General features: G+C 37.1%; 1 protein-coding gene across 2 annotated transcripts in view; it reads right to left on the bottom strand.

Moving 5' to 3' along the window:
* The window catches only part of LOC578511 (SEC14-like protein 1), a 54075-nt gene that overhangs the window by 12761 nt on the left and 18376 nt on the right, over window positions 1-22938 (bottom strand). Inside the window, exons 3-10 of one of the 2 annotated variants that reach the window (XM_030984509.1) lie at window positions 21126-21257; window positions 18229-18357; window positions 5398-5592; window positions 4633-4783; window positions 4234-4349; window positions 3578-3604; window positions 1608-1797; window positions 521-609 (exon numbers count right to left, since the gene is read on the bottom strand). In XM_030984509.1, the coding sequence (XP_030840369.1) occupies window positions 521-609; window positions 1608-1797; window positions 3578-3604; window positions 4234-4349; window positions 4633-4783; window positions 5398-5592; window positions 18229-18357; window positions 21126-21257 (1029 nt within the window). The remainder of the gene's footprint in view (window positions 1-520; window positions 610-1607; window positions 1798-3577; window positions 3605-4233; window positions 4350-4632; window positions 4784-5397; window positions 5593-18228; window positions 18358-21125; window positions 21258-22938) is intronic. The other variant, XM_778675.5, reaches the window with a different exon arrangement.

Below are 22938 nucleotides of genomic sequence, written 5' to 3'. Positions count from 1 at the left end.
CAAATATACATCTGAATTTCATACAAAAGATGAAAGCAAACTAGATCAAACAACACTAAAACTGTTGGAGAAGCGTGTTTTCATATAATGCATTTCTGATGGTTTCATACTTAGATGTCTTGGCCATAATATTCAACTGATTAAAGATATATAACATACAGTTTAGACTAAAGTCCCTAACAATTAAAAATGGAAACTATTTAAAAAAAAAATTGTTATAAAACGATGACCCATTTCAATAAAATAAGGCACTGTCATAGTGCATCACCAATGTTGATCCATGCATGTGTTTAAAATTCAATGGCACCAGGGTGATCCAGCAGGGGTTTAAACATGTATAAATCAGCAACAGGTTTAAATATGTAATGTAACTTTAGTGCCCTCAAGTAAGCCATGGAGCCCAGCCACAAGGGACTTTGTGATTTGCATACATCACTTCATTCTGCTTCCATCTTCAAATATTACTTTTTTTGTTTGTGGACCACCCTGGTGGCACTGCTTTCAAATGTGCTAAACTCACGTGTCTAAGTATTGCCTCTTCCCCTACAGCTTTGATGAGTCCTTTCACATCAAACTGGCCAAGCCTCATGATGAAAACTGGTCTACCCTCTGTAAAGAAACCAAGTAACAACGATACAAGTGTAATAAAAAATAAAATGTGTAACTGAGGGGCACAATTCCCAAAAAGAAAAAGAAAAAGAAATAAAGAGGTCCTCCAATTCTGGGGATGCTCTTTTACTCAAAAATTCTCTTACAAGCATGGACAAAACAAATCATGTTTCCCAGGGCCCAGTCTTACAAAGAGTTGATATCAATCGCAACTATGTAGGTATAAGAGATAGGAGACTGCAAACTTGCGATTGATTGGAGGACTTGTGATTGATTTGGATCACTAAATCGTAACTCTTTGTAAGACGGGCCCAAGTGTCTCAAATGGCCGTATTGGAGGAGGAAGCACCAATCTGGGCCCTCATTTCATTCGTGTGCCCGATGTTTATGGGCTCAATATTCAGTTTTGGGGGTGGAGAGGACCCTAACTATTAACAAAATTGCTTGTTTGCAATTCACTTTTTAGATTTTTTAGGGTGAATCAATAAGTAAACTTTGAGCTCGATTCATCGCTTGTTTTGTGACCTAACATTTCTCCTGTACTTAAGCCTATGCGATCCAACATACACAAAACCAGCAACGGATTTAAAAAGAAGCTTACACCTCTCATACAAGTGCCATCCGCCAGGAGTAAAGTGGGCGGCTCCTCCGTACTGAGGATATCATCTACCAAACAATAACCTTAACTCTAAACATAACCTAAAACCCGATTGGAACCTTAACCATAATCCTATAGCTTTGGCGTATTCAATAAAGTTTGCTCAGAGCAATTGTTGCATGGGAAAATGTCAGGTCACCATTTCAATCAGACCATAGAAAGATCTCGTATACATGTATGATCTCTTGTTTTTTAATCAATAAAAACTTGCTTTTTTATACAGTATTTAGTATTCAGAGGGGATATTCTAAACAATTATCTCTAGTATTGTGGTATTCTAACTATAAAAATAAAATTGATATTCTGGAGGGGAAAAAAAAATTTAAAAAGAGAATGTTACCCCTGTCACAGAAGTGCCATCCACCAGGGAAGTAATCTAAGAGTATAGGAGGTGGTTCCCAGGTACTGAGGATCTGATCTACTTTGTGTTGTTTCCTCCATGCTAACGACGCTGTGATCATCTCATGTGCCTTCTCTGTGTTAAAGTCTCTCGCTCGAAGGAACCTCAGCAGGTGAGAGTCTTTGGGCATCTACACACAGCGATACATGTGCAAATAGAAAGGAGATTGGAAAATAGATTTTTTTTTGTGATTGGACAACATAGAGTATACTACAATAGTAATTTTTCTACGGTCAATTGTAACACCAGTCAAATTTTCAACTTTAACCCTAGACCTCAAACTACAACTACATGTAGGTCAATATCCTAAGCTAAAACCCAACTGCAACCCAAGTCTGAACCCTATATCTCAGATAAAATACAGGTCATGTCATAGGAGAAAATGTCACGATCACCTTGTGCAATCCTACCCCCCCCCCTCCCCCATTGTGATCAATAACTTTGTATGTATATGTGTTATTATTCTGATTTCTTAGTATGAAATTATTCTGCTGCATTCAATGCTAAGCCTTAGAGAGACTACCGTATTCTATTTCCCCTTCAATATAAATTTGAATATTTCCCAGTTTTTGCAATCACTTTCCAAATAAAATATTCTCATGCCTTGTATGTAAACAATCCCAAATAAACCCCTTCCTAAACAGTTTATGAGCTAAGAGAAAAGTAGCTTTTTAGCGAAATGTAGTGTCACAAAGAGACTAGGGTGTCCAAAACGCAAAATGCATGACAGTTAGTGATATTTGTTAATTATAAGTTTTTTACAACATACACTGTATCTGAATGAAAGTTTAGTTAACATTAAACCTCATTGAGATGCATTGACCAGCTTCATATCCTAACCATGTGGTTCTACCTCATTGTGATAAAATAATGAAATCTAACAAATATGCATTTTTATGTTCCGAACATGTCTTTTTATGCCCCCACATTTCGCTAAGCTATGTAAGCAAAATTTGTAGTCTCTCTGGCTCAAGACAAAGAAAGTCTGTTTCAGTTGATTTGAATATCATCAAGGCAAGAAAAAGGAAGGACCGATACAAGAAGATTTAAAAAATGAAGCCTTGGGAAAAAAGAATTTCAATGGGAGGACCCTACATCCTAACAAAGTAATAATCAATGATGTTTCTTTATCTCGAATGAGATGATGATCTTGACCAAACATTAGAAGTGAGAATTATAACATGTTTCTATTCCTCATATCAAAATACATTGTGCAATATTATTGTTATACATTTTTGAAAGAGCATGTATTACAAAACCCATTTGTTTCATCATTTACAGTGAATTATAACCTGCTGGCTAGCATAAGATGATATCCATCATAATATTACTGAATCATTCAATTGAATATGATTGAATAAATAGTAAAAAAAGTAAAAATGTTTAATGCTTGATATCTGTAGAAGGGTTAGGGTTAGATCGTAAGTATTTGATATCATCCAGTTTATACATGTATGTTAAATGTTACCGATTACTCAATTAATATACCGGTACATGTCAATACAACAAAAATCATAACAGTATTTTTTTCATATATTCCAGTATCACAATCATTTGTTCAAGTTCACATTAATCTGTGAGAATATTTGTTGTTGGTCTATAGCTGATGAATTTCAGAACTTAGTTCTGTTGTTATTCATATTCCCACTTCGATTGTCACATGCAAACTATTATCAATAAAACTATCAATAAAGGTATAACACCTCTTGGCAACTCATATTAAAGTTGTAACAGGTCTTTTCTATTCTTTTTTTTCTTCTTCAATTTAAAATAAAATGTGTAAAATTTGAGCTATTTCATGATCCCATCTGATCTATCCATAATAACATACACTGAAGGGAAGGTTAATGATAGAGTGTAATATTGGTAAGATAAAATGAAAATCACTCATAATTTTTTCCTGTACTTACAGTGTTTACTTGTTTATCTGTCACACTCTTACATGATAGAAAGTCAGAAGGAAATTAAAATAAACACACAGTTCTTTTTATGCAATTCTGTTTAAACTCAGTCCTCAAGGCAATTTTCTGAAGGATAATAAATCCCCCCTCCCCCCACAAAACAAAATATCAATCATACTATTAAAAGGCAAGTTGCAAGCTACAGTTCATTAGACAGGAGCTTTGCCACTATAAACAAATAGCACAGCCAATATATGAATATACTCTACTGCGCTCAATACAAAGTATCATATCATTACCCCGGCTGTAGCTGAGCTGCAATAATACGGTGCTAAAACATTCAAGAAATGTCTTCATAACGGGTACCCATTTACTTCACCTGGGTGGAGAGTGGCAAATGTAGACATTAGTGCCCCGGTGGGACTTGAACCGCGAACCCTGTGATCCACAGTTTGGTGACATATCCACTAGACCTGGACACCTCTACATATCATCAAGTTAAAGAAGTAAAGATTTTTTAACTTGATGATATAAATCAAAAGACTATTTTATTTGTATCATTCTACAAAAGCTTTAATGATCGCCCACATAATATTTCATCTAGCACAAATTTCTGACAGTACCATTCAGTCATTAAAACTCCCCTAAAATAAAGTGATACGTACCTTTCCTTTATGCGTTTCACTCAGCCATTCCCGGAGCTGTATTAGTCTACTCTCCTGTAGGGGTGTCAGATCACCCAAGAATTTCTTGATGTAATCTTCATCCACCTTAGATGCCTCTGTACAATTAAACAATCAAAAAGAAAATTAAATAAGGGAAGTGTATGGTATGTCATCAACCACATCATATAACAATTTTGTTTTTAAATCATTCTTTTTAGTCCAGAAGCACTGTATAATATTCATAGTCCAATTCTATTACTGCAATTAATTTTTTAAGATATTTTTGAAATAATGAAATTAATTTACACTGAGATATCTTACATAATTCATTAGAACTATAATAAATCTCTCAGAATGAATGTCAACTAGCACAGATGAATAATCATGTTTAATACAGACCTTCAGCTGCAGAAGCTGTAGCGCCCTCTACAGCTCCGCCTTGTTCAGCCATAGTACTGGAAGCTAGTCTATTCCTAACGATAGAGCAATCGGCGATGCATAGAGTAGCAGCCGTCTGTTTGTTGAAAGGATGTAAAGTGTTGGATTCCTCCTGTATTTAACAAAAACAAAACTTCTGTCACATAGAGAAAACAAAACAGTTGCTAAAAGCAAGAAACTTTATTATGAGTTAATTTCATTCTCACCCTTGAGAGAGAAAAATCTAACTTGTTGGCCATCAGTACAGACCTACTAAAAGATTATTCAAATTCAGTTATCCAATCAAATCAAGAGGACAAGATTGCTTAGTGGTCGAGCAATGGTCTCGTAACTGAGAGGAACTGGGTTTGTAATCAGTAGATTTGTTAGCCCCCTTTGATAAGGCATGATTCCTCACTACCTAGTGACTTAGTCCCTCTGTGATGACTAAGGCCGTCGGTCCCCTGGTTGGTTGCTTACTTCTTAGTAGTCATACCATCATACCAAAATCTACAACAGGCCAAATATTTGTTTTGATATGCAATAACAAATACCAAAATACTGCTGATTTTTAAAAAAATCTAACTTTGAATTCAATGTTTACATGCTGTAATCTGCACTGCTCTCATTTATAAAAACAAATACAACTTGTTTAATTACGGGTACTTGAACATCAACAACCCCAAATACTGAAGCTACCAATATTATAATAAAAATCAAATTATATTGAGGCTTCCCATCTCTTACCGATAGTTGTTTGACCAAGGTGGAATTCCTCTTGGGTGTGCTCAAGTTTTCATTTTCCTTGATGACAGGGAGGTGGGTTTCCTTGTTCTCCTCTTTCTCTACATCCTCTTCTCCATAAAGCTCTGACCATGTTGGGAAATCGGTTTCGCCTTCAGCAAGAATCTCTTGAATATAGTACAGGAGGACTTCCTTGCCCTGGAAAGATACAATGTGAAAATGGGAAATGTGTTTAAACTTTACATAACGGATATACTTGTGTCTCTATGTAATGGTTATTGAACAGCACATTTTGAACTATGATATGTGTTTCAAAGAACTTTGAAAGAACTACTCCAGCTTTAATTCCAGCAACCATTATCAGTATGCAGTAGACTACGATCCAGTTTACAGTCTACATCAGGGTCGACAACAACAAATGTTTAGGAATACCTGGCCAAAGAACAATCGAGTCATGTCAGGGCTTGAACCTATTACTTTTGCATCATTAGTCAAGCAACTAAAACAGCTCAATATCTTAGTTGTTATCGACTATATCACCTAATTTGTTTGAGCTTTTAAGAAGCTGACTGTAGGCATCTTTTAAAGAAGAAATTCTAATGTTTCATAATCAACCGTCTTTGAATGAAATAGATCCAAGAGATCAAAAGGGGCTAAGAAAGTAAGAATACAAATGTGAATAGGTATTAAAAAGAAAGCTGTATATGGTTGAAAGACAGGATGGACTGAGAGTATTAATTAGTTTGGAGTGTAAAAAGCATGAATGCAAAGCAGAAGTCAATAAATACAAATGAAAGAGAAATGAAAGATATTTTGCAACTGACTCACGACTTTTAATAAGGTGATTAGCTAAATTTTGTTGTGTTCATATTCTTAATGGACATTTTGCTTCTCTTCTGTACTTGGCTAAATCATGGCAACCGTTTTCACAAGCCGCATGGTATCATCGGCTAGGGACAAGAAGGGCATTAACTATTAAAGAAAATGATGATAATAAAGGACTGCAAAATGCTTAATGATAATAGAATCAATAATGTCCAATAAATCGTTTCCAAATACATGTACTGTAGCTCCCCTCTTGTTTATTAGGATCCACCTCAATTATATATGCTAATATCAGCCTTCCCTAACAATCTTTTTTAGGATCAAGTGGTGAGCAAATTTAGAAAAGACTTCAATGATAGTATTTGTAAGCCATACTCCTGTGATGTGAAGATACAATATAGATCGGATGAGCAATACACCTGTAACAACAATTTTCATTGTGTTTGTTTGAAAGAACCCAAGCAATCCTAAGGATGCCAACATCATTTAGGTGGGACCACTTTTATCATCATACACTCATGATCGTATCATTCAAGTCTCACAAGATTTCTCAGCTTGGAGAAGAAGATACAGCCTATCATCCTACCCTCCTACCTCCCTCCTGCCACTGATACAATGCCTATCATCCTACCCTCCTACCTCCCTCCTGCCACTGATACAATGCCTATCATCCTACCCTCCTACCTCCCTCCTGTCACTGATACAATGCCTATCATCCTACCCTCCTACCTCCCTCCTGCCACTGATACAATGCCTATCATCCTACCCTCCTACCTCCCTCCTGCCACTGATGCAATGCCTATCATCCTACCCTCCTACCTCCCTCCTGCCACTGATACAATGCCTATCATCCTACCCTCCTACCTCCCTCCTGTCACTGATACAATGCCTATCATCCTACCCTCCTACCTCCCTCCTGTCACTGATACAATGCCTATTATCCTACCCTCCTACCTCCCTCCTGCCTCTGATACAATGCCTATCATCCTACCCTCCTACCTCCCTCCTGCCACTGATGCAATGCCTATCATCCTACCCTCCTACCTCCCTCCTGCCACTGATACAATGCCTATCATCCTACCCTCCTACCTCCCTCCTGCCACTGATACAATGCCTATCATCCTACCCTCCTACCTCCCTCCTGTCACTGATACAATGCCTATCATCCTACCCTCCTACCTCCCTCCTGCCACTGATGCAATGCTTGGTGGAAATATTTGAGGATTGAGAGGCCCAGCTTGCAAAGTAAATTCCACTCTCTGGCAGGGTCATTAAATATCACTAAGGGCCTCCTGTCGAGACCTCTTAGGGTTCAAAGGTTTTATAGAGAAATCTAGGGAGGACTTTGCAAGGCTTTACAAGCAGGTGAGACAACATGGCATCACTAGATGTGACGTTGAAGATAATATAGTGGGGGAGAAATTGGGGGAGAGATAGTATGGACAAATATAAGAGATGGGTTGTGATCTTTAGGGAGATAGACAGAATGAACATTTTAAAGCTGATATTCTAAGCAAACAAATGTCCCTTAATTTGGTACCTACGGAAAGCATATGTTATTTATAAGTTTTTCAATTACATAGTATATCACAAAAAAATTATGGCTACTCGAAATCCTTCATTGAAATGTCCAAAATATCCGCCTCTCTTTGCATAGAAATCAGTCACGGCGCTGGTCTACTAAACATGTATATGACATCACGTTCGGGAAAGAGTATATTCACGTACCCGGAGGATGTCCCATAGAAAGCATGTGCAGAGAGATACGATTTTCTGCTTATTTTTGTTTCAAAGGCTGAAAAGTCTAATAAATCATAATTCTACGTACAATTCTTTACCTTCCCCTAATATTTCATAGTATTAATATCAATTCCCCTTTTACAAATTATGACATATACATGCTAACGATGTGCTATTATTAATTAGTCAATATTTTCATCATGCAATTTTTGTTTTGGTATTGAAATCGGCCCAGGCACGGAGTGAACAGTAGCTGTCTGGTAAGTGGACCGTACCCATGCACAGTTCATTACCATACAGCGATCTCCCGATGGTTTCTTCTTCCTTTCCCCATGTCTTTCGCCTTCCTTGGCCCTGAACTCAGATCCTTCATCTTCTTCCATGCTGTGCATTAATTGTGCGATCTACCAATTCTGACACCAATACGGTAGTCAGCAAGTCTTTGTTAGTTGTTTTTCTTAGCTGGTAACGTCGCTTTCATTATCTTGCAATTGCCGATAAATATATAACTATAGCCCACGTACGTTCCATCACAAGAAAGCCGCGCCTAGAGCAGCGGCCTGGTCTTACCTCCCAATTCTGCTCGCTTCACAAACGTTCGTGCAAGAGCCGCATCACTCGCGGATAAATATCGTTCGATCACTAGACGTTGTCAAAATATTATAGAGGAAGCGCTTGCATGATCTCGTTCAAGTTTGATATTTTACTGTATCCTTTTTTGAGGCAGTCACACACATCTACATGTATGATAAGTACTATCATAGTTCTAGGCCTATTCGTTTTACAAAACTGCTCCTGTACATTATCTGATGAAAAGATAATGCATCCGCCTATTCATAAGTGCATGATTTAACCTTGTTTCCCAAGCAGTAAACTCGTCTTAAATCTCTACCAAATACATGTAGGTGAATATGAGGATATACAAAGAAATCAGCGACTGGAAAATGTTGCTTCGTAATTATTCTTCATTCAAATGAAAACAGAAAATCCATCAAATATACTCATTAACAACAACAAATCTAAGCTCTGACAGGATAGCATTTACGTAGGGATATCACTGCCATTCACTCTCACTGAGCCCATGAGTCCCGTTTGTGATGTCACGGATAGAGGCCCGACTCTACATGCACTTCCAGGTTTCAGACTTAGATAGTTTGGTAGAGTTTACTCGCATAAATTCACCATTCTAAACTTGATTTTGTCAGTTGGACACCATTTAGTGTTATTCTGGGGGTTAAAAGCTTTCTATTGATGTAATTATTTCAATATTTAAGATTGTCTTAGAATATCAACTTTAAGGAGATAGACAAAAAGGAGGTGAGTAGTGACAGAGAAAGAGAGAGATATAGACTGAAAGCACTGAAAATAGTTGTGATCTTCAGTAACTAGTGAGTGAAGGAGAAACAGACAAACAGAATTTAAAAAATAGATAGTAAGAGAGAGACAAAATGTGTGTGTGCGTACATGTACATGTCTGTGTGTGTGTGAGAGAGAGAGAGAGAGAGAATGTTGAAGATTTACAGAAGAGTTTGTTCTCCCACATAATAATAGATTGAGGAAACAGAGAGGGACAGTCAAAATGAGGATAGATAGATACTTGGATAACAGAGGAAGAGAAAGAGAATAAAAGGATCATAGAGGGAGCTTGAGCTCAGATGGAAGGAGAGAGGTGGAGAAACACACTGGAAACGGTGAATTAAGCCTGGCAGGCAATCAACAATCTGGTTTTCCTTTTTTTTTTTTTTACGTCTTTTAAAAAATTGTACAGCTCTATTTAGATTGAAGCCACTGACCTACAGCCAATTTTCAAAATTTCCCAAACTTTGCATTACCTTAAAAATCCAATGAAAGATGGAATAAGATACATGTACATATGAATAGCAGTAACACACACACACACATGTTTGAATAAATTGAACATTACAGGCACTGTGATACATCCAGAAATAGCTCAGGATGCAAACATACTCAGCCACCCATAGTGCTCTCTGTAAATTTACTCTACTTCTCCTGTGGCCATCTATTCTCACCAGATCTGTTCACATATAAACACTTTCTCCTCAAATTTCATCTACATTGCTGAACTGTAACTACATGAGTGTTAGAAGATCTTTCATAGGCTACTGTATTATAAGCTCTTATTTTCTTGAATGTTTTATTTTCGCAAATTTCTTCATTTATTGTAGGGTAGTGATTTATTAACATGCAAACAGGTAATAAAGTGGGAGGGTTTAATCTATACTTCCTAAAATACGGTATTTGTAATACATGTCATGGATATGGGCATAGAAGCAGGTTAGAACATTATTTCAGCCCCTAAATTACAGGAAAACCTGCATACAACTGTATAGGAATAATTTTCAAGGTAGATGTACACATACATGTATAGTTATCAAAGAATATAAAATGTCATGGCTGATTTGCTAAATTGTGAATGGATGAAATTCATGCAACCTAAATAAATTCAAGCTATTCAAAAAATTCTAAATTCACAAGAACCTTTATCAGTTAAAAAAAAAAAATTATGCATGCTGGTTAGAATAAATAAGATGAAGACCTTTTTTTGGGGGGGGGGGGCTAGTTTTTCATCTTGGTGATATACATTTTTCAGGCTTCTCTTTTAATTTCTTCCTTTTCTCTTCATCTACCTTTCTAATGCTCAAACTGGCCAGATTATCACCTCAAGGACTGCTTTCTTCAAAACAACAATCAATGTCCTCTTCTTCACCTTGTAAAACAGCGCCAGTCTATAGAAAGACAGTGCAGAAATCCGGTTCCCTTTTTGTCTAAAAACCAAACCCTAGGTTTTTTTACCAAGCATTACTCCTTGGTTTTACAAAAGGTTATCTACAAGCCAAACAGTCTGGTTCACTGATGAAGTCATGAGACTTGACAGCTGGACATAAATGTTTATGTGGGTGTCTAGCCAACTACTTTTGAAAAGGAAATATAATGTGAGTCGAATACAGTAACAGGAACAAGGTAATAATGCAAAGGAAGGCTGAAATAGACGGAAGGAAACAAACAACACAGATGAGAGTACCGTAAAGAAACAGGAATGTGTAGCATGATGAGGGAGAAGGTAACAGAAAAATACAGAGAATGAGATGAAGGAGAGGAGATTCAAGAAGAGGAAGCAGATACATATACATGTAATGAAGATGAGATAGTTAGCAAGGACAAAATGATGGAAAGCATGCAGGACGATAATGAGCAACAAATGGTACATGTACATGTAGATCAGTTCTGAATTTCAGAGAAAAGGAATATCAAGAAACAAGTATTTTATTAGGACAATGACGAACACAAACAGAGAAAAGATATAAAGGGGTCAGCATTATCAACTAAAAAAATGCGCTGGTTGAGGAGTCAGCTTCATTTCTGAAAAAAAGTTGGTACCCAGTATGGATCCTAGATGTACCTCTAGACCCTGTTACAAAATTGGTCATCTATAACAAGTAACAATGAATCACACATGCTGATTGGCTGAAAGCAAATTTGTAAATTTGATAAAAATTGCGTCCACAAGACATATAACTTAAAGTGAGGACCCCCCACCTACATGTAACTACAGAATAACCTAGAATGTTTAACCTTAAAGTTTGTCAGCGTGTCCACACACAAAACAATTTATCCCGAAACTCTATAACGAAACGTCGTATAAAGAATCATCGTATAAATTTCAGAGTGTCCACACACAAGAAACGTCGTATAAATAATCATCGTATAAATTCCAGGATGTCCACACACAGAAGAAAGTAATCCAGAAACTCTACAGCGAAATGTCGTATAGGTGCGCAGTTTGCTACTGTGGTCATGAAGTGGAAATGAGAGGTCTGGTCTCCTTTCGCTCGAGGTCACGTTAAGCCCCGCCCAGTTAGTTACACTAGTTACGTTCACACACAACACCTTCTGTGATTAGGCGTGATTCTTTATTGAGTTCTAGTTCGAAACGATGCCCAAGCCTGCGTTCGTTATACGACGTATCCTTAGTGAGCGTCCACACACACAATTTCATCTTAAAACTATCGCGAAACTGTATAACTATCGCGAAACGGTATAGCTAATCACGCCTAATCACGGAAAATGTTGTGTGTGGACAGGGGGTAAGAGGCATTTACACTACAACCAAAAATCATAGATTTTTCTCACATTCCTGTGTTTTACCAGCAACTACCGGCAAACAAAATCTATCTCTTGAGTGTGGTTTATTTAAACACCGGCCAAAGATTTACCAATTTTTTGCAAACTTCAACTTCGGTAAGATACTGATTTTTGCTAACGTGACTCTCCTCGCTTCAGTGCCAACGCATGCAGAGCACCTATGAGTCGTGCATACACAATACTCACTAAAAAATCGGTATGAGCAAACTTCAACGTTTTTTTAATGGGTTTTTCAAATAGTGTAAATGGTAGACAAAAAAATTGATGAATTGTCAAATTGGTGTTTGGGATTTGTAAATGGGCCTAATGAAAAAAGGAAGTATACTAATCGCATTACTAGTAGTTTCCATTGGATAATCTTATTTTTGAGCACCTGTGTTTACCAGGAATTTTTTTGCTTTATATAAATGAAAATATGCATATTTTAAGGTTTATCACTGTGATGGTTTCCAGAATGGGAAAGGGATTGGGAAAGTGATTGATTACCAATCTCCATAGATCGGAAAAGCAGAAACTATATTGAGCTTACCCTGACCCTGCCCCTCACTTTATTAGAGATTAATGTACCGAACAGTTCCCCAACACTTACTCTTGGCAAATCATATTCCCTACACCCATCCAGCCCCAATTCACACAATTTATTAAAGCCATGTCATTGCTATTCCAACACAATTTCCTCTCCACTTGTCTGTATGATTCTCATTTCCTCCATCAATTTCTATTGTCAAGCAGACCAAACAGCCTAGCTAGCAGCAACCCCCTTTTTCCTCCCTTGCCGACGTCAGGACATGACGCAAATCGTCATCGGGCCAAATGAAATATCCATGCCCTACCCTATAACCTATCCATCGCAATATTCAATCAACCTTTATAGAGCACCAAAGCAAGATATCACTGTTTGATGATCGTTGTTGAATACCAACATACGACAGAGAGACAATGATGATGAATACCAGTACACTTTAAATGTGAGATACAAACTTAATAAGCATTTGAGAACTGTAAGGTGATGATCACACCAGCAAAAGGTGATAACAACATTTGTCCATTTGGAGCCAAAAGGGCATTAACTTACATGTACATGTACCATACATGTATACAACATAGGTAACACCCTTCTGGCTCTCAACAGACGATTTACTATGGCAACATTTGCTCCAAGCATTTTGCATCAAAGATACAGGATTAGAGTTAGAGTCGCATCTGGGTATTATGTTCTTGTTGAAGTCAGGTAGTCAGTTAGGATTAGAGTTAGAGTCGCATCTGGGTATTATGTTCTTGTTGAAGTCAGGTAGTCAGTTAGTGGTGTAGTGTAGGATATTGATGCAGAGCAATTGTTGCCGAAGCATAATGTACACATACAACCCCCTCAGTAAGCATGTACTATTGGAAAATAGATTTCCATATCACTTCCAAACATGTGCATGTCATTTATTTGTATTTATTTATTTCAAAGAGTATTCAAATTATAAAGATAAAAATCTCTTAATTACTTTCCTTTGGCTTTTAGTTTTTATTACAATGAAAACCAATCCATTATTGAGTGGTAAATATTAAAGCTGTAATTAGTATACAGTACATACATGTACACTGAAGCTCATATTATCTCAACTGTCACATACCTTCACATACTTTCTCTTCCTCATTTTATTTCCTCTATTTCTAGTTAATACATGTATGTGTATGACCATACTGAATCCTAATTTGCAATTACAGACTATGAAATGATTAGTTCATACACAGCACCTTGTATCATATGGATAAGATGCTATAAATCCAAATATTATCATTATTCTCATCCTCACTCATTATTATCATTTATATTATATTTATTGTTATTATTATAATCATTATCACTATCATTTCTATCATCATCAATCTACATCATCAATATATGTATTAGTCTAAGTCTTAGTCTTTTTCTCATTCTCACTCTCCCTTTCACTCTCATTCTTATCGTTATCATCATTATCATATCGTTTTCATTATCATCATATCCTTATTATGAACTGAGAGCAAATTAGGGCAAATACAGATACAGGTACAGTCCTGTTATGACAGTACAGCTCTGTAAATGAAAATATTAACTTTCAATATTGCACAAATGATCGTAGTGCAACAACATTTATAGAATTCCTTTCTGCCAGGTTGGCAGGATGATCCAATCAAGCAAGTTCTTTGTTTACACTGTATACTGTATATGGAACTTCATGATGTTATCCACTTTAAAAACCTCATCACAAAACCCACTTAACAATTTTAGCAGAGCTTTCTATTCTCATTATTCACTTGATATCATACCCATCTTTCATGATGAGCGAGATCCTAATAGCAACGGCATCCATCTATTAATAACACCTGAGCTCTCGCTAATCCAATTAACTCAATTGATCTTGTTATGCTAAAAGCCCTAACATGTGTGCAACCATTTTTATAACGTTGGTAGCTTAAACAGGTTTATTTATATCTCGTTATGGATGAAGGTGGCATGTTTCTGATGTTTAGTACCACTAATATGGAAGAAGGTGTCTTCCAAAGGCACATAATATCTTGTAATTTAATCTAATATTCAATTTTCGTCACATCAGAATATTGTAAATACATACATGTATACGTGCACGCATGCTTGATTAGAAAGGAAATTGTGCATTTGAGCACATCCTTGCAATGTGTCCCACATGACATATGTAATTTTCCACATACAATGTATTTCATTAAAAAATGAAGAATCTAATGAAATTACCAAATACCAATTGAACATTTGAAAATGGTGATTTGTAATTTCACTACCAATAGTCATAGTCATATCAAGATATCAAACATTCATTACTAAATTACATGTACAGTTGCATGTTTCCTCACCTGTGACATTTATCCTTTGGAATTATAATGAAATAAATGCCCAATACTCATCAGGACAGACAAGCCACATTTTTTGTAAAGCGCTTAGAGACATTTGTATTAAGCGCTATATAAAAATTAAATATTATTATTATTATTCTATCAATTTCCTCTAATATAAGTTATACAGGATGTATTAATAAAGACGATAATCTCCAAAAAGTGCAAAAACCCATTCCAAAAATGACTTTTAAACAATTAAATTCATGCACATGTAATACTAGGAAGAAGGAGGAAGAAGGAGGAGGAGGAGGAGGAATAGAAGGAAGATGAGGATGAGGACAAGGGGAAGAAGGGAAGGAGAATGAGGAGATTGGAGTAGAAGAAAATGAGGAAGAGGAAGAAGGAGAAAAGAGGAAAAAGAATTAATAGAATGAGAAGGAGGAGAAGAATAGGAAGGAGGAAAATTAAGTAAAATAAGAAGAGGAGAAGAAGAAGATGAAGAAGGAGAAGAAGAAGGAGAAGAAGAAGAAGAAGGAGAAGAAGGAGAATGGAGGAGGAAAACAAGGTGAAGAGGAAGGAGGAAAAGAGGAAAAAGAATTAATAGAATGAGGGCTTTTTAGGACCTTCTGAACGATGTTAGGGTTGAAGCACGAAACAAAACAAATGTATATAGGGGTGATTTGGGGGCGGGGGGCATCGTATCGGAGCCCCCATATTATATATCACGTAAGATCACATTGGTTTGTGGTTATACGACAGCCTGTTTTTGTACAGGGCTTCCTTAGGACCTACTGAAAGATATTAGGGTAGGACCCCCTCGCAACAATTTCATATAAGGGTGTGGGGGCGGGGGCGTCATCCTGGAGCCGCCCAAATAATATATAAGGTAAAATCAAATTTTTTTTTTTTTTTCTTTTCTAAAACAATGCAATTTCTGTTACAGGGCTTTTTAGGACAGCATTTATTGGTTCAGAGCTCTCTTAGGACCTACTGAATGATATTAAGGAAGGAGCCCCAGGCAAAACAATCACATAAGTGTGAAGAGGGTCGGGCCGTTGTTTCGGAGCCCCTGTGTTGATTTTTTTTTAAAAACCTTAATACTTTGCATTACTCTGGGGGTAGAATGTTGGAAGTTGCCAATAATTAGTCTTTACAACAGAACACGCTCATGTCAGGTGGCTAAACGTTATCAAAACCTAGGAGCCTTTCGGAATTTTTGACAAAAATCATGTACAACACAGAATTCAAGTTAGCCGACATTTGTGACATAATTCCACTCATTCCTGAGACTCATAAAAAGTTTTAAATGCATTGCACACATTGGAGAATACAGGCAGGAAACAGTATAAGAACTTTGTCAATAATGTGCTTGATGTTTGCAGCCACTCAATCCATGACCCAATCAAGAGGAATTCTCTAGCACTATTCAGTAAACCTAATTGGAAGGTAACATCTAAGCAGGGGAAGAAGATCAAAGTGCTTCAAAACAACGTGGCATTCTTCGGCCAGCTTTACATATCTATGCAGAACCGGGATGGTGACTTGGCAGAGTTCTTTGCACATGAGATACAGTACTTCCCACATACTTAGTTGATTGAAAAAACTATGAACATTTCTTTTACACTGCAATTATCTAATCTCCGTGATGTGAGATAGTCATGAAAATTAAGAATTGTTAGGCCACCTACAAATATTGCGTTGATGTTTTTTTGCTGAAACGCAAATTTTATCTAGTTATTGAGAACGAATGAATATTTACTAAAATGGGTGATAAACTTTAACTTCAAACCAGTAAAACAGACACTGATCCGGGGAGGTGGTGGTCAACGCACCCCCCCCCCCCCATGGGTCATACATGGTATGTGGTAAACGCTTGGAATAGGTGCTAGAAAGCATACTGCGCATATGATTTTATATATTTCATTTCTTTTGTGAACAAAATCTGATGGGCCTGAACCCCCGCCTTGTTAAAAATTCCGGTATCCGCCCCTGAAGAGGGTGGATTTTTATTGAAAGTTGAATAAAAATGGTATATATAATAATTTAAAAATTGTTTTGTTACTTTTATAATGTCCAATTATCCAATATTTGTCTGTGAGTCACACATTTCAATGATTACTTTGGTGAAACTGCTTGTAGCTACCTATATAATTTATTTTTTGGGGAGGGGCTTCAACCCTAACATCGTTCAGATGGTCCTAAAAAACCCTGTACCAAAAGTTACATTCGTACAACAACAGATCAATGTTATTTTAACTTATATTTTATTTAGGGGCTCCGGAATGACGCCCCCGCCCCCCCCCCCCACACCTTTAAATTAATTTTTTGCCGAGGGCTCCTTCCTTAATATCATTCAATAGGTCCTAAGAGAGCCCTTTACCAAAAAAGACTGTCATATAACCACAGACCAATGTGATCTATCATGATATCTAACACGGGGGCTCTGGTACGACGCCCTGTCCCCAAATCACACCTATATAAATATTTTGTTGGGGGCTCCAACCCTCACATCGTTCAGTAGGTCCTAAAAAAAGCCCTGTACCAGAAATTGCATTCGTACAAGAAAAGAAAATCATTGTTATTTTACCTTATACATTATTGGGGGGGGGCTGTGGGAGGACGCCCCCGCCTCTACACCCTTATATGAAATTGTTGCCAGGGGGTCCTACCCTACTATCTTTCAGTAGGTCTTTAGGAAGCCCTGTACAAAAACAGGCTTTCGTATAACTACAAACCAATGTGATCTTACATGATATATAATATGGGGGCTCCGGTACGACGCCCCTCCCCCAAATTACACCTATATAATTTATTTTTTGGGGAGGGGCTTCAACCCTTACATCGTTCAGATGGTCTTCAAAAGCCCTGTACCAAAAATTAAATTCGTACAACAACAGATCAATGTTATTTTAACTTATATTTTATTTAGGGGCTCCGAAATGACGCCCCCGCCCCCTCACACCTTTAAAATAATTTTATGCCGAGGGCTCCTAGGCTAATATTGTTCAGTAGGTCGAAAGGAAGCCCTGTACCAAAAATGGCGCTTTTATACGCCGTGTCACGATAATTTCGCTAAGCCACCTGACGAGGAGGAGGACTACAACAATGAGCCTACATGTACCTTGTATATTTATAAATCTTATCACTGACATACAGAGAGTGATGTGCTTTAAGAAAAGTTACAACAGATAAGTCAGGCTAGGAAAAAGAGAGAAATAAAGAAAGATATATATATTATTTTTTGCCTTTGTTAGTATTTACCTTTTTTATGTTGGCAGCATACTGTTTGGCAGCAATTTTCTCCACTGTATTCTCAAAGCCAAAGAAAGACTTGACCTCCAGGCTTGCTGTCTGCTCAAAGATTGTCCAGCCTGGGTTGTCTGGATGTACCTGGTAAGAGATAACAAAGAGGAAATAGAGCTGTTAGTAAAATCATTAAAAGAAAAAGGACAGACAACAAAATTAAGGACAAAAAACTGAACAATTTTTGGCAAAAAGGTCAGATTAGATCAGAAAGGATCTCCACTTTCTGTTATAAGTTTACAGAGTTATTCTAAAGAATTCTTGACATTTGTTCTAGATTCTTGAGAAAATTTGTTTGCTTGGGAACCAAGTCACTTTATAGTCCCCTGTATTTTTGTTTTCAAAAGGAACAGACAAATGCAGGTAAACTGTAAAATAAATCAAGAGCACAGAGTAATTTGAGGTCTAGAAAGGTCCTTCATATCGAACTTTGGTATTGGCAAACGGTTTTCCAATCATAAATTTCTTGATAATCAAACAGGCGATCGGCTTGTAAAAGTCATGGGGTACCTGACTGACTTAAAGGTTTATAATTATCATTGCAGCATGAGCTATATCCAGGATTTTGTTTCAGAATCTGAGACAAAGTTACCGGATCCCTTTAAGGAAATACCAATACTATTACTAAGTCCAAGCCCAAGAAATATGAGAACTAGTGTGGAAACAAAAATTGAGGTATGTTTTCCATATAGGCCTGCAAAGCATGTACCACCTGTGTTTCTAATTCTTTCTAAATGTATTGAAGCAAATGGAGACAAAATGGTGCGACTACTGTACATGTACATGTACATAAAAATCACAAGAAAATATTTCACTAAAATTTATTTTTCTTTGATTATCTTGCCATTCAAAATGTTTGAATGGCTTTTTAATCATGGGCTACAAAATGATTGAAGAACAAGTACTGTCAGGATTTTCTGCTGGTAGATTCTGGTAATAAATACTATTAAATTGAAGTATATGTATTTAATACAAGTATATTTGCATATTTCAGCAGCTCTATCATGAGCAATTCTGAAATTACACGGTACAGTGTATCATTTATACAAGGCCAATAAATATATAGCGTAGCTGTTTAATTATGGAATTGTGAATAATGAACAAGTTTATATGTACATGCTTAATCAAGTGTGATGATCACGAAGGTTACCATATAAATTATTTGCCATTCCCCTTCGATCTATTCTCGACCCATTCCCTGTTCTTTTGTCAGTCTATCTCATTCTGTGTGTATCGATATTATACATACATCCCATATATGCGGTTGTACAGTATGACCTTATTAATTCCCATTATTGATTGGTCATTTAGGTCTCTCCCATAATAAACCAAGTGAGGTGACCAAAATTAGATTTTGTTTTCTGTCATGTATCTGTATTTATTGTTTGTCTGCTTATATCCATACTTTGGCAGAGATATTTACAGTAAACGCACTTCAAATTATACACCATTTGCTCTTTGCATGTCAGAGATCCCCCCCCCCCCCCCTCTTTTTTTTTTGGCCTCCTCTCTCTCTTTCTCTCCGCACTTTCATTTAATCTATTCTTTTTTACAGTAGCCTCTTATCTTTTTATTTGGTTCCTCTTCCTATCTCCCTCCCCCATTTCTCTCTCTCTCTCTCTCTCTCTCTCTCTCTCTCTCTCTCTCTCTCTCTCTCTCTCTCTCTACATACATGTACATATATCCATCACTTTTCCCTCTGTCTTCCCTACAATCCAAGAAAATCAATCTTCAAATTTACAACATACACACACATGTACATGTAGGTCTCAACAATCTGTGACATAAGTAGTTTGAAAGCAATCTGCTGCTGGCTGGCTGGCTATTGATTTATTTTTCTCTTCCTTGTGACCCCAATCACCCACCAAGAAAAAGGGAAAACATGAGCTACATTTGTACTCCATGCGAGTTCGCGGAATTGCAGTATTCAACGTTGAATCCTGTTTCCCCTGAATTGACCGGCTTGCTCATGTGATGCATCATGGATCACAAGCGCCTCTTAGGGTGCGTTTATGCTCACCTTCTTCAGGCCAGAATGAGGCTTTTGTTATGCTTTTAATTCAAAACAAGGTTGAGTCCGTTCTCATTTTTTTTATAAACACCAAGAAAACGCTGATCTAAAACTCACAAAAAGGTGCCTTTTTGTATCGGCGTTTCTCCAAAGCGTTTCTGGGGAAGCATAAACGCACAATCATTAGTAAACACGTTTAAATGATGTCATAATGAACGTGTTTCCGGTTTACGTTAAAGCCAGTGTGAAAAGAGTATCATTCTTCTCATCAAATCTTAGCTGTCCATTGTAAGCCTGTTGTTCATCATCATGAACCCCTTTCTCCATTTCTACTCTCATTCTTCTCATCCTTCTCCTGTCTTCTCTTCTCTATCTCATCCTCTTCTCATCAACTCTTAATCACAGAGCCGATATTAGTTCTTGCTGAGCCTGAGTAAAGGATCAATCCTCTGTTAGCAATTAAGCTGAGGAAATGTTCCTGATTCGTGTGACATGAACAACACTTCCGAGAATATTCTTCCCGAACACGTACAAATCTGAACAGCATTAGCAGTAGGTTTACAGCTGAACATAATTAAAAAACATGACACTTTTGTAGAAGAAAGATAACCTTAACTTTGTGACACGTCTCCATGATTCTCAATACTTACAAGGGTGGAGTGTTTAGGCCTTTGCTGATCTTGAATAAGTAAGACATATTTTCATTTGACATACTGGTAAATGAAGAAACTTTTTTGTTATTGTTGAAATATCAGGGAACTTTAATTTAGACAGGTACATGTATGTATATATAACAGCATGTACACTGTACAGAGATAATACTATTACACAGTAATAGACTCACTGAGTATGTGCATCCTTCTAGGATTCCAATACGGGATGCAAAGCTCTCATTCCTGGCCTCAATCTTCAGGGTCCTTTCCCTCATATCCATACTGTTCTTCTGGAGGAAATAGATGAACTCTACACCAGCAATCTACAAAGAAGAGAAACACAAGCAAGTTTTATAGATGATCTAACATTTGCTCCTGGCTTTGTTTTGTCAAATTTATAAAGGTAGGCTTAAATGGTTGGGTTGCTATTTGGCCCGGCAGATCAGTGCATTTTGATGATAGAACAAGGTACCAATATCAGAGTATTGGAACTTTCGGGGAGGAACCTAGTACATGTAGGGATGTCTGCCGGGGCCCTATGCAGCATGTGGCCCTGTAGGCCGGTTAAAATGGCCCAAATATGTATTTGATCTAACGAACAAGGTACCACTTGAAACAAAATTTAACTAAAATTATCTTGATAAAATGACGACAGCCACAAAGCACTGAATGGCCCATGCCAGACAAATTTTTTACTGCTTAGGGGCCCGCCAGACACCAAAAAACGTGGCCCAAAGTTAATATAGCACTGACCCAAGTTTAGAATGGGCCTATTCAAGGTACCACTTGTGGTTTCAGAGAAACAGGGGCAAGGCTGTGAAGGGTAGTCGAATGCTCGAGTACCCGCACGGATGACATCTACTCGGGTATGATTTCTCGTACCCGAATATTCTGCCGCAAAAAAAAAAAATTATAAAAAAAAATATTTAAAATTTTAAAAAAAAATGTCCAGGCCGATGCTTACCAGAGCCTGGGTGAGCGGCGGCCGCTGGCATGGTGCCGTCGGTAAAAATGTTTCCCAACTCAAGCACTGTCAAACTCACCACTCAGAAACTGGGACCAAATGTCTGGATTTCTGCTTGGACTTGGAGGAAAATGGATTATTCTGCCATCTTTGGTTTTTAAAACAGCATTGTTCACTGTTATTATTATTATTAAATCGGCGCCTTCAACTGCAACTCAAAGTAAAATTGCATGCGTTTTCGGCGACAGAACTGGGATACTGCTCCAGTGGTATGTATGGTGGTGGCAAAAAAAAAAAAAAAAAAAAAAAAATTCAAAAAAATTCAAAAAAATTCAAAAAAATTCAAAAAAATTCAAAAAAAATTCAAAAAAAATTCAAAAAAAACACATGGCGTCCGAATACTCGAGTATTCGCTTGTAAGCATGGGAGTGTACTCGGGTACCTCATTACACTTTTGTGCACAGCCTTACATTTAATACAATAAGCATTTGCTTTGTTACTGTTGACTTGATTTAAACGAGGTATATTTACATACCATTTTGTAGTAGTATACATCACATTTTTATTCTGTAATCAAATTTATGATTGAAATAATGTGATCTGCTTGAAAATGTCATGTTACAGGGCAAATTCAATATTTCAGCTGTCGAGCTGATGGCTGATGAAGTAGTTTAAGACTTACATTTAGGTTTACCTGACGATGGTAAGGATTTTAAGAATCACTAACATTATTTGAATACTTAACAGGTCATCAGTATGGACATCAATATCAGCTGATTGCATTCTACAAGTATGTAGGACTTTAATTGATCATTTTAGAAAAGACAAAAGGGGTGAGTGACAGGGGAACAAACTTTGCAGATAGAGAAAACAAATACAGCTATATGGTAGGTCTATTAAATTATCAAAATGTCAATAGAACTTGAAATTATGAGGAATGCCTACAGTGACTGTGCAAAAAGTTGGTTGTCATAATGTTTGCTCCAGGAAGTGTCATACATTCAGCAACTGAATTTACATTCATGCCTACATGTACAGGG

Source organism: Strongylocentrotus purpuratus, unplaced genomic scaffold (genome assembly GCF_000002235.5).
Source record: "Strongylocentrotus purpuratus isolate Spur 01 unplaced genomic scaffold, Spur_5.0 spur5_scaffold_14, whole genome shotgun sequence".
In the NCBI taxonomy this organism is placed as follows: Eukaryota; Metazoa; Echinodermata; class Echinoidea; order Camarodonta; family Strongylocentrotidae; genus Strongylocentrotus; species Strongylocentrotus purpuratus.
Note: the sequence above shows the minus strand (reverse complement) of the source record. Positions and strands in the feature narration are given on the sequence as shown.